Source organism: Urocampus carinirostris, chromosome 15 (genome assembly GCF_059441175.1).
Source record: "Urocampus carinirostris isolate Australia breed hairy pipefish chromosome 15, RoL_Ucar_1.0, whole genome shotgun sequence".
Taxonomy (NCBI): Eukaryota; Metazoa; Chordata; class Actinopteri; order Syngnathiformes; family Syngnathidae; genus Urocampus; species Urocampus carinirostris.
In genome coordinates this window covers 12,318,967-12,331,515 of record NC_142363.1, presented here as the reverse complement: position 1 = coordinate 12,331,515, position 12,549 = coordinate 12,318,967, and the positions used below count along the sequence as shown (strand labels likewise).

The 12,549-nt window shown below is 38.2% G+C and overlaps 1 protein-coding gene across 1 annotated transcript in view; it reads right to left on the bottom strand.

The window, feature by feature from the left end:
* dlgap2a (discs, large (Drosophila) homolog-associated protein 2a) overlaps positions 1-12,549 on the bottom strand; it is a 181,552-nt gene that overhangs the window by 42,927 nt on the left and 126,076 nt on the right. The window contains exons 4-6 of the mRNA XM_088354961.1: positions 4,112-4,180; positions 2,537-2,690; positions 385-601 (exon numbers count right to left, since the gene is read on the bottom strand). Coding sequence (XP_088211087.1) covers positions 385-601; positions 2,537-2,690; positions 4,112-4,180 — 440 coding nt within the window. The remainder of the gene's footprint in view (positions 1-384; positions 602-2,536; positions 2,691-4,111; positions 4,181-12,549) is intronic.

Genomic DNA, 12,549 nt, shown 5'->3' with positions numbered 1-12,549 from the left:
TCATTTGACACGGTCACCATACTTTTGCTGCATTTACAGTAGAAGTCATTGCATTCATCTTGCGGCATAGTGTAGAAAGTCAGACATCAAATGTAGCATATAAAAACTGTTGCCTGATTGTTTTTTTGAGGTTTTCAATAGGGTTCATAACTCTACTCTCTGATGCATCCAATGGATAAGGACAATACTCCAAAGTACAAAATGTTTAGGTTCGAAGTGTGAAAGTCGTACACCCATCCAAAAATAAAGTAAAAAGAATAAGTCATGCAAGGGTTTGACATCCGACAGTATCACAATACTATGCCAGCTTCTCCAGCTTTTATAATTTCATGGCAAATCAAAGATTATTTAAAAGTGTCAAACAAAAATAATGATTTTTTTTACCTGTGGTTGATCTGATGGTGGAGGTGACTGTGGAGGCCATGGGAGGAACATAATCATCATCTTGAGAATATCCGGCTTGGATGGCTCGCAGGTAGCTATGGCTCCGAGTTCGGAAACAGCCGGGTAAATCCAACGCATCCATGGCCTGTGATTCCACTTCGCTGAACACCGACTCACAGACGGATTCAAACTGTCCATTTACTTCTGTTTCGCTAACCTGTAAAGAGCAAAAAGCCGTCGACGACACTCTTAGGTCAAATTGGGCCAGACATAATCTTTTAGATTATTCGTATACCACAAAATTGGATTATAATCTATAAACCAGAAAGCAAAAACTATTATGTTTTTAATTCCTGCTTTGTTGAAATTAATTTGCAAAAAAAACCAACAAAAAAAACAAAAGAAAAAAACAACTGATTTCTGAATATTTATTTTGTGGAGCTCCCTTTTAAAAACAAATGGGTAAAAATGAGACACATTGGGTCCAAGTGGGCCCAAACAATGTCCTCGATTAGTTCATTTGTACAAACACTCCAAAAAGGTCAATATCAATATTCATACAGCTAGCTAACAAAATCGGCTTCTTTTATAGATTATTTATTACAAAATATATTAGCACAAATCAAGCCATTTCCCGCATTTATTTTTTTATTTATAGAACTTCATTCTAAATTGGATCAATGTAGATGACATTACAGTATGTCAAACTAAATAAGCAAGAGTTTAATCATCCATCCATCCATTATCTGCACTGCTTATCCTCAGTAGGGTCGCGGGAGTGCTGGAGCCCATCCCAGCTGTCTTCGGGCAGTGGGCATGGGACACTCTGGACTGGTTGAGAGTTTAATCAATTTTGTTCAAAATTGAATTGTTTTGTAGATTCTGATTTACTGCTTGGTCAAACTAAATGAGCTCAAACAATATTTTTGCCATTGTTAATTCCAATCATACGCATAGAATCAAAAATAAGATGAGTCTGGACCAAAATAATATTTTGGGCTATTCTATTAGACTATACTTTTTGTTTTTAGGTTATTTCATTGGCTATTTTCGTCTGAGCTAGGCAGGTCTGAACAATCACAAAAAATAGTCAAAAAGGCTAAAACAACTCTTTTGAGTTTGTCTTTTAACACCAAATAATGAAATGATCATGAAAAAGGTACTGTATTTTCACCATGCTAAAAGCAAGAGTCTCCGTAGCTTGTTCTATTTCTGTATTAAACACATAGAAAGGGTGCACGTCCCTGTTGCCTTGCAACAATGCAGACAAGTATACAAGTGTGCGTATTTGAAAAACAGCGAGCGCAAAACCAAGTTTGTTGGTGGGTTTTTTAGGTATTGATTACAAAGTAAAACACACGGATAAAAACTTGTCGGAGTTTATTTTTCTACTTCCGCCACTTGCAAACCATTGATTAATTAATCTTTAATTCTCTGTGGGCTGTTGGTTTCCAAGCTCTTCCCCGAAGCATAGAAATCAAACCACTATGGTGGATAAAATCATGGAAAGCATTTAATGGCGGGAAAGTAAGGTTTTGGATTTAGTTAATATTTGGGGGGACAACTCTGTTCAGTCTCTCAATTGCTAGATAAGCTACGGCATTGACATCCATGAGTACTTCTACACACAATGGACGCATTGTGTATAAAGTCATGTGTCCTCTTCTGCGCAAGCGGGACACTTGTGGCGTTCAAACAGGATTCGCTTAAACACCATTCAGTTTGCATTTACCGGTAGTTGGAAATGTGAATGGTCTTACGAAAACATCGTATTTCACCCAAAAATCAGAATTGAGCATTAAGCTCTGAATGGCTGCGTCAGCCGACGCTTTTCCCGCAGGGCACACTGGACCGTTTGAAGAAAATCGGAGACGTTTATGTGCGCTTTATGGTCGTGAAAATACCATTCCATAGTTCAAACCAAGATAAATAGTTCACTTCAATCATCATTTCAACTTTCACAATTATTTCATTTAAATAAAGTCAATTTGAGATTGTTGAATGAAAAAAAAAACATTTTTTCCTGTGCAAAATTACCCCCAAAAAATAACCCCAGAAGTGGGTCCATTTTTAATCCCAACTGTTTTATTTTTCGACCCAACTGTTTTTAAACGCGTAAAGCCACACAAGAGACACACATTCGGAGACATACCTGGCTTACTTGGCTAACACAACTAGCCTGGCTGAGGGTGCTGACTGCTCGCATGTAGCTTTGGTTCCTGGAGCGAAACTTGGGGGAATTGTAGTGTGCAGCGGGGTCCAAGGCAATGCTCGGGTGCATGGCTGTTTGCAAGTGGTAGCTCTGACTAAACACAGACAAAAATAAACTAAGAACGGCACTCATGACGTTTCATTTTCTTTCAGCAGATAAACCGAACAGGAACTTTTTGCAGTGGATCCTAATAAGGATTTCCCCAAAGCAACCTGAACTCGAATAATAGACGCGCTGTTTGTGTAGCAGTGTCCTTTTGAAGGTGATTGGTTGTGCTGACGCATCAAATCAATGCCTGCAAATGAGGGCAAATGCAAACAAGGAGCTAGTTAGTCAGAAATTACTTCAGGGAAAACCCCCTCATCCAACACATCAATTAAAAATGCCAACCAAGCAGAAGGGGGAACTACGTGCTAGGGAAGGAAAGTGCAAAATTATTGTGAGAAAAAGTGAAATAACCTTAAAATGTAAATATTCCATTGCCAAAGATCTTTCGGGCATCAGGATGAGGTAGAACCATACTATGGAGATACGTGCATAGAAGTAAAAACTACGCCACATTAGAGAACTTTTCTACTTGATGGCAAATTTGTAGGGAACATTTGCATCAAACAAAAAATGTTTTGGAGATTCAAGATTTACAGCGCTGCCAAACATTAAAAATCCGAAAGGGTCAAGACATTTTTCAGATTTTTGAAAATGTTTTCAAAGTAGCATTGAAAGCACAATTTTTAAATCGAATGTGGGTCTTAGGCAATGTAGAGACTGCACATCAAACCTGCTGTTAATGGAAGTGTCCATCAAGTGGTACCAATGCACCATAAATAACAAAGAGACAATCAATATACAAAAATGAGCTATGGTTGATTTTTTTTCTCTCGATATTTGTAGTTTTCATAGAAACTGCGTATTTCATAATTTGCTAGAAACTGGCATATTAGATTACTAAGATTTGAATTGTTTGGTAGGACTGGGTTCATGTTTATTTAGCATGACTTCAATCGTGTCTGGAACCTCAGATGTATATTGTTTCATGCTGTGCCACCTTCTGTCAAAATGAAAAATAATGGAGTGGCATTAAACATATTCAACAGCTGCAACTCAATGGGCGAGAGGACCCCCTGACATACATCTTTAGTCCAAGAAAATACCCAGAAAATGTACAAATACATTCCAGTAGGATTCCAAAATTTTGATGGCTCGTAGGATAAAAACAGAGAGACATTTTGAAGACTGGTTTCTCTTATTTCATTATAACTTTTTCAGTGATGGGTATATCGTAGTGGCATTAAATAAGCTGACCTGTTCTTGAATGCAAAGTGTGGACCTTCAAGGTTCAACTGTTGTATATTGAATTTGTTTTTTTATTCATAGCACGCCAGTCGCCAAGTGATCTTTTATTGAGCTTTCATCAGCATCAATATAGCATCGTCAGCAACGGCAGCAAGTCGGCCACCTCTGGCGTGACGATGCAGCAGATGAGAGCTAACTGGAGACGCTCGATCGCGCATTCACCTTAAGTCTGCAGCAAAATTGGTGATGTAGTTACGCATGTCACTGTTGATTTTATCCAGGCGATAAGAGCTGTGGGCAGAGAGGAAAACAGAGTTACAGGGTCTTTCAAGTAGGAGTTGGATGGAGGTGACTTAATTGGGCGTTCGTCTGCTGGAAGTGGCTCGGGACGAAAATTGGGGAGAGTACAATGTTTGATTAGGGGCTTTCACCGAAGTGCTGCAAACAAGACCAGTATGGAGTCTGTGATGATAAATTATGGACAATGTTTTATGTACATTTATTTGGCAACCAATCCAAAGGATTGATTGCTTGAGTGCCGATGTTGAAGCTGATGATCTTCAGCTATGGATGGCGGTTAACGTGAGATGTAGTATAGATGAGGCATACCATAAACAGTGTGTTAGGTTGGGTCTTAATTTAAAAAAAAAAAAAAGGTTTTTCTCAAAGTTTATCAGAAGATTCCCTTGAAAAATCTATTCCGTATATGACATTGGATTCTAAATCTATACCAACAACTCCATCTTTTTATTCAAGACCAGACAAAGTGTGTTACTTTGTTGAGACATGCTAACATAGTATTGAGTTATTTTGTACAAAGCATCCCACCGAATATCTCTTTTGTTGTGAAGAAGTTCTCTAAAATCAGTCATTTTATACAACATTGAGGATTCTCACACTAAAACAAAACACCAAACCAAGACAATTCCAGTTATACTCGATATTTAAATATCCTCTATTGTGGATCTCGGCATAGTTCATTTCTTTGACATTTTCCCAAATATCAGTTATCAACTACTTTGACAAATACTAAAAAGTCACAACCTTGTCCATTTTTAAAATCACAATCTGTCAAGATAATCCTTCAGACATCTCAACCTTTGCTAATATTTTCAACATTTAAATAAACATTCCAATTCAGCCCAATTCATCTGTTACAGTCGTATTAAAAAAGGCAAGGTACCCCTGATCATTTTTTTTTGTCCGCCGTGCATACCACCAATGGTTATGTCCAAATAACTCTGTTATAGTTTCATCAGTCTATACCACATGTCAACCTGTACGTTTTTGCCGTACAAAGTATGTTTATTATGCATTTTAATATGTGTACGAGAAAATCTGTACAGAAAAGCGCAAATTTGTCAATTATGGGTAACTTCCGGAATACACCGACTATCACGAAAGGGCAAATCAATCAAGTCTAACGAGTTCCCCGCGGAAGCCTCTATCTCCGTATCGTTTTTTTTCGTCGGTTTGATGCTACTGTGCGCATGCGTCTGCCGTCTGGGGATTTTCCATCATGCATCATTCCGGGAAAAAAAAAAAGTGGTGTAAGATTATTTTGTATTTGTACGGGAAAATACGGCAGTTTGTACGGGCATGGAGCCGTGGAGGTTGACAGGTATGACAGCATCTTATTCCAAAATGAAGCTGGCTAGTCAAAATATTCTTTAGCATACTTCAAACAGACTCATGAAACTAAAATTGAGTTATTTGGACATAACGAGGGGCAGTATGCATGGTGGAAGAAGAATACAGTATTCCAAGACAAACACCCGCTACCCACAATAAAATTGGTAGGTGGTTCCATCGTGATGTGGGTCTGGGTGGCTAGTGCAGGTACTGGAAATCTTTTTAAAGTTGGAGGTACGGATTCCAGTCAGTATCAGCAGTTTACTATTCAAATGTTCGATACGTTGCAGATTTTCTTTGTGTTTTGCAGCAGGTTACACACGGCAAATGTTATCACAGGGGCAGGTCGCAAAGGGATTTGTGTATGTGATGGTTGGGCGTCACTGTGTGTGAGACTGTGATAGGCTGGTGTATGTTGTCAGTCAAAGAGCAGCGAGGGCGCAGAAGTCAATAGGTCCACCCAAAACAAATTGTGAAGCACAGCGAGAGCGAGTATTTTAGTGGCACATTGTGTTGAAAATAAATTAATTTATTAAATTGTACTCGAAGAAAAGTCAGAACAGCACAGAGCTATGCTGATCACCACCTGGCACTGCGTCGATTATTATTGGGTCCAGAAAAAAAATGAGGCGGCGTCAGGAGAGATAGCAATGTCTGTGCTGCAGGTCCAGCCTATTGCTATGGCTAGGGCGGAACAAATCTGACAAACCACCAGGTAGAGCCTGTATATCACCAACATCAGATCCATTACCCATGAAATAGAAGACCTGGAGTTACAACTTGTGGGAAACTGTTAAATTTCTTACATTTGTATTTAAATCATCACAGAGACCTGGCACAATTCTAAGATGCATGATGTTAGCGTGCAGTTAGCCGTCCACTCTCTACATCACTGTCTTTTACACTTGTACTAAAAGGATAGCCCTCCCATTTCATTGTAAAGTAGTATTGTATAATGACAACAAAGATCATTCATTCAACTGCAATTCTGTGCTCTAAGTTTTTATTTGTAGATCTGTAGTTGTTATTTTGTTACGATCACAAATAATATATGTTACTGATATCTAATAAAGAAATATTACCTTTTTGCGGGTATTGACTATTGCCTGACTTTTTGGGAAAACAACACTGGCGGAAAACTATGGATAGATGTACTTAAAAACAATGTTAAAGAAGCAGAGATTAGGTTGAAATTGTGCCAAGGCTGGATACTTTAACTAGACAACAACCCTAAATTGCTGACATTTCTACGAAGACATTCATGCAGAGGAACAAGTCCAACATTCTGGAATGGCCATCTCAGTTCCTAGACCTAAAAAATATTAAAAATCTATGATGTGTTTTGAAACATAATAAGGAACTGTTAGACATTTCTGAACAGAAGATGTTTTGCAAAGACGAATGGTCAAAAACCCTTTCAAACCGAATCCAGACCCTCATTGGAAGCTATACAAAGTGTCTAGAGCAGGTGTGGCAAACCCGGTCCTCAAGAACCGCATGTCCTGTATGTTTTAGAGGTTTCTCTGCTCCAACAACAGTGCTGCCAATTTTCAGCTTGTTAGCAAGCTTTGTGAGAGCTTGATAATGATCCAAACACATGCAGGACATGCGACTCTCAAGGGCCGGGTTGGCCACCCCTGGTCTAGAGTCTGTTATTTCTTCAAAAGAAGGATCTACTAAATTTTGATGTAATTTTTTTGGGGTGCCTAGTTTCATGCACCTACCTACTCTTGCTTGAGAGATTATTGCACACTTCCTGTAAATCCCATAAACTTAATTTCGCTTGTCGCTTCCTTTCATATTACTGTTATTCTGCCAAATTGTATATTTAACTGAAAACGCCGATCCAAACAACCAAGGATTTGTACAGGAAAATCTAGAAAATGATCAGGGGTATCTAACATTTTTCAAACAACTGTATGTGCGTATGCTGTCGCCACGGGTGGGACAGCCTCCATAATTGTTCATTAAAATAACAATCATCACCTAGCGTTCCCTTCTGTTCTTCCATCTGAGCAGGCCGTGCCTGTGATGTATTCTTCATGGGCGAGGCGACCCTGTCAGCAGCCCGCGTTTCAAAAAGCTCTTGAAAGAGAAAACGACACAAGAAGGTGAGTCTACCTGACAGCTTGTTCTTGACTCATAAGCTTTGCTTCAGTTGTCACATCTGAGTGTGACCCCTTCTCGGGGCTCCCCGCGTGGCGTCAAATTGTCGCTAACACTGGAGAAATCCATCGTGCTCTGTTTGTCTAGACCGCAATCTAATTCCCTCCCGACGAGCCCGATGAACCGTGACAAAAGTAGGTGAGCTCCTGCCAGGGGCTCCAGCACAGTCAAATCATGTGAATGACGTTTTGGGACCAATAATAATACCGTATTTTCTGCACTATAAGGGGCACCACATTATAAGGTGCAACCCCCTACAGAAAATTTTGCTCAGTTTCCTTCAAAATACTCGTTTCCAAGAAAGTTTATGAAAAAAATGTATTTTTGTGAAAGGATGTATTTCAAGCAGATCTTTCATTTTGACGCTTTGATACATATATTTGTGATAGCCTCCAATATCCTATAAACAGAAGTTTCCTTTGCTAGCAAATTAACATCTTACTGCAAGAATACTGCACTTGTGCATGAACATTGCACGAACTTTGCAAGAACTTTGCAGCCCCCGATGTTTCCGGTGACGATATCACACGATTCGGGTCATCATGGCGCTCGAGGACGTGCACGAAATGTCTTTTCTCTAACATCTGCTTCACTAATGATTTTGTCAACTTTTTCTGAAAGATTAAAATGAAGCGTGAAACTGTCTGTACTAATATCTTCGCTTTTATCACCACACTGCAAGCACACGGCATATGAGCCACCGACACGCTGCCATACGGTGGATACAGGAAACACAACAAGGCACAAATCAGATCTGATCAAAGCCACTCCTGCTGAACTCATTTGCAGAGGCTTAATACCCACCGAAGAGCTGCCCCAAAGTCTTTAGAATAGTTTTAAAACAAAAAAACATATTTTTACATTTTAGCACTCGAGGACAATGAATAAGTCAATTGATACGTATTGCTGATTAAAACACCAAAATATTGTTTGCAAGGGGAACCGAACATGGATAGTGGCGATGGGTGCACCGACACCTTACCACTGGAGCAAAAATGGTATACATGAGATACAAAAATGCACTATAAGTGATCTTATTATCGCACTATTTTTACTTATGGTGCCAAAAACAATAGCTTTTCCCTGTTTTTCCTGTTCAACTCCGACTCCCAATGAGCTCATGAACACATCATTTGTAGACATTAGTCCAAGTTGACCACGCATCTGACCTCACAGTGAGGAAAATTCCAGATGCAAAGACTCACAAACACACCGCTGCTGTATGAGAAGCCTGCCTGTCACTTACTAAATGACAGTAATGAATGCACCGCTTTTTGCATCACGCCCTCATCACAGAGGTTGCACCTTGCTCATTGGCAGACAATTGCATAGTGAGCTGCTAATGCACAATGCCTACATCAAGAAGCGAAAAGTTCTTTGCTCTATCTCAGCAAATGGCTAAAAAAAACAAGTCGGGTATAGCTATAGCTAAACCTAGATTAGTGATTATATTGGAGATTGTAGAAGATGACAGGTTGTTATTTTGACTATTATATCTCACCGTTGTTCATTATTTTGACTATTTAATCTCACTGTTGTTATGCACTGTTTACATCATTGTTATGATCAGCCAATAATGTTGTTGTTCTTTGATTTTCACACCCCTAAAAGCCAATTTACATTTGTAACCTAAGTGATATCAAAAAAGTAAAGGGCTCAGGCTAGGGCTTTTACAACAGATTTAGAATTTATCATTGTGAGGGTTTGTTTATAGTCCTCTCCTTTCCTTTTGCAAGTTCAAAATCCATTGATGTCTTCTCCCCTTAATTTTAGTCTCTGCTAAACTATAAACTTATCAGACAGTCATAACATAGTCTTCTAGTGTGACAGTAGGATTTGATTGTAAATTCTTCTTAACAGAATCGCTGTGAGAATATACTGGCTGTTAAGTACAGTATTTCAACAAAAATCTTTTGTAGTTTCAAAATTGTGGACAAACAACAGCTTGACTATCTGTACTGTGTCATTTCATCATATTGACTGTGGTCTTTAAAATACTTTCGGTTACCTACCTATCAGTTAAAGGGTTGGAAAAAACAATACATGTGCAAATTCGACAACTTCCTGATTTGTTTAAAAAATGGAATAATCCACTTCAGCACATATGTCTAGGGTCATGTTCTGTGGTCCACATCGGGTGAACAAGAAGTTTTTTTTTTTTTTATGAGATGAATCTATTTCATTTTTGGATTTTACACCAGGAATCGTGTATTTTTTTCACTGCACATTCACTGCATAGCCACCCAAGCCACTCCATGGCCCACAGTGGTCCTCATGATCCTCATGTTCCCCCTTGCCAGATCTCTCCTTCCTGTTCAATAAATCAGCACTGTCCTGATTTTGTTTCAGAGCGACCATATCTTATTTTATTGTGATTTAGTATGTGTTATTGCCTTTTTTTCTTATTATAATGGGTCCCAAGAAAGTTAGTGATGAGGGTAAAGAAAGAGGAAAACAGTTAAATCTACAATCTATTTGAATGGGATAATCATAAGATTATTATAATGAATGAGTGTCTGCCATTCTTCTCAAAGATTTGCAAATTGTTAAAGTTTTAACCTTTTTTATCTACACATTTAAATGATTATCAGGGTTCACTTGTTTCATTAATATTTGGAGTATTTATGGGTTAGGTATATATTTTATTAATATTTGTTTGTTTTGTAATGCTTAGGAATGTATAGAAATAAATACTAAAAATGTTTCATTCATCATTCAAACAATTCGGTGTTCAAACACCAATCCTGAAGTGATTATAGTCCAGGATAAATGTATCACTGTAATGCATCAGGCCAAATTATATAAAACAATGCAAAAATCTGGGCATTTTTGTAAGAAATAGCCCCAAACCCTGCTTGTTTCGAACAAAACAAGCAAACAAAATGGATCACTTTGGACAAGAAAAGTATTAAGTAAAAAATATACAACCCTTCTGCATACAAGATTAATTTGTCCCTGGATAGAGCATGTGTTTCTTGTATCCTGAACAAAATTTCCCAATAAGAAATAGCTGAAAATCATTTAATCCATTTTCGGCCTCAAAAAAGCATTTAAGCTAACCCTAAATAGCTTTAAAACACATCTTCCTGATCATCAAAAAACAAACATTCCTCTCAATAGTGGCGACTGGTAAGCACAAAAGATGCAACGCAATGAAAAAACACAACACAAGATCGCGGGATCAGGTCTTAATTGGCAAGAAACGCACAGGCTAACTCAGACAAGCTCATACCTGTCAACCTGTACGTTTTTGCCGTACAAAGTACGTTTATTATGCATTTTAAGACGTGTACGACCTACAAGAAAATCTGTACGGAAAAATGCAAATTTGTCAATTATGGGTACCATCCGGTATACACCAACTATCACAAAACGGCAAATCAATCAAGTCAAATTTCAAACGAGTCAATCATTTCAAACCAGTTTGCTGCGGTAGCCTCTATCTTGTAACGTTTTTTTTTGTTGCAAACGAAGTGAGCGGTTTGATGCTACTGTGCGCAAGCGTCTGCCTTGGGGATTTCCCATCATGCATCATTCCGATCTTACGTGAACAAAGCAATAGCAGAGCAGTAGGCCTACATTACAACAAAGTCTTGAATTTTCTTTGGATACAATCATCAAGTAGCAATGGCCGAACTTGAATTAAAACGCTGTAAGTCATTCTGATCTGAAAACAACAGGCGGGGTTGATTGAGTAAATTTGAAATACATGTGGTCTTAAAAAACATCGGATTTCATGTCGTAGTTGTGTAGTGAAAGGAAGTCCGTCTCTTTTTAGAGAACCAGCTTTTTCGGCTCAATTCATTAAAGAGAGCCTGCTCTCAAACGGCTCACTTGCTTTGATGCATTATATTCCGAATTATTATGTTATATAAAGAAGTTAAGAAAAAAAGGAAGTATAAAAGGAGAACATGAAAAAAGCCAGATTTGTGGTTATCCCTTTAATCAGTATATTACCAACAATAATTTAATGCAGAAAATGAATGAATAATTTGAATAAGAAAATGTATTATTCTACTTAATCATATTTGTATGTATTTTTTTCCTTCTACAGTGAACGACCAAGCTACTTAATTTTTTAACTTTTTTATTAATAAACCTTATTCATGTCGAGCAACTCAGTATCTCAAAACAAAATGTTAATTAACAATATATATATGATATAACGAAACACATGTACAATATAACATGTTAAACTACATAAATAAACACGTTAAAAAATATGGTGTGAGATTATTTTGTATTTTGTAAGGAAAAATACGACAGTTAGTAAGGGCATGGAGCCGTGGAGGTTGACAGGTATGCAAGCTGATGTTGGCGGTGAGTAGTCTCGAGCGATGAAAGGTCCAAAGTGTCTAAAAACGTGTTGTAACTTGGGTTTTCTCTTCTTGCACAAAAGACATCTCGTATCTCGAAAGGGGACCACGGTTCACCTCAAAATCTGACAACCCAGAATTTGTTTGATTGATCGGTCTATCGTTAAAAACGCCAGAAAAATCAGTCAAATTGAGCTAACGGGTTTTTGTGATCTTCTATATCATGCGTGCCGGAATGTATTCTTGTAAAATATTTTGCATATCTACTGTACATAATGACTAAGAACTAAACTTACTTTTCTTCTTCATATTTTCCCAAGAAATCCAAACAAAAGATGCGGCTGTGAACATAGGCCAAAACCAAGTCGATACTACATGATGGCAAAATCCAATGTTATGGCCTTTGCAATCGAGGACGATTACAATGCTGTGAAATCCTGGAAAAACATTTTCCAACTGCTCATGATATACGAGGCGGCCGCGGGGAAATGTGTTTCGCATCCCTTCGAACTGGCCCTGACTCTCGGTTCTGAACTGCCGTATAAG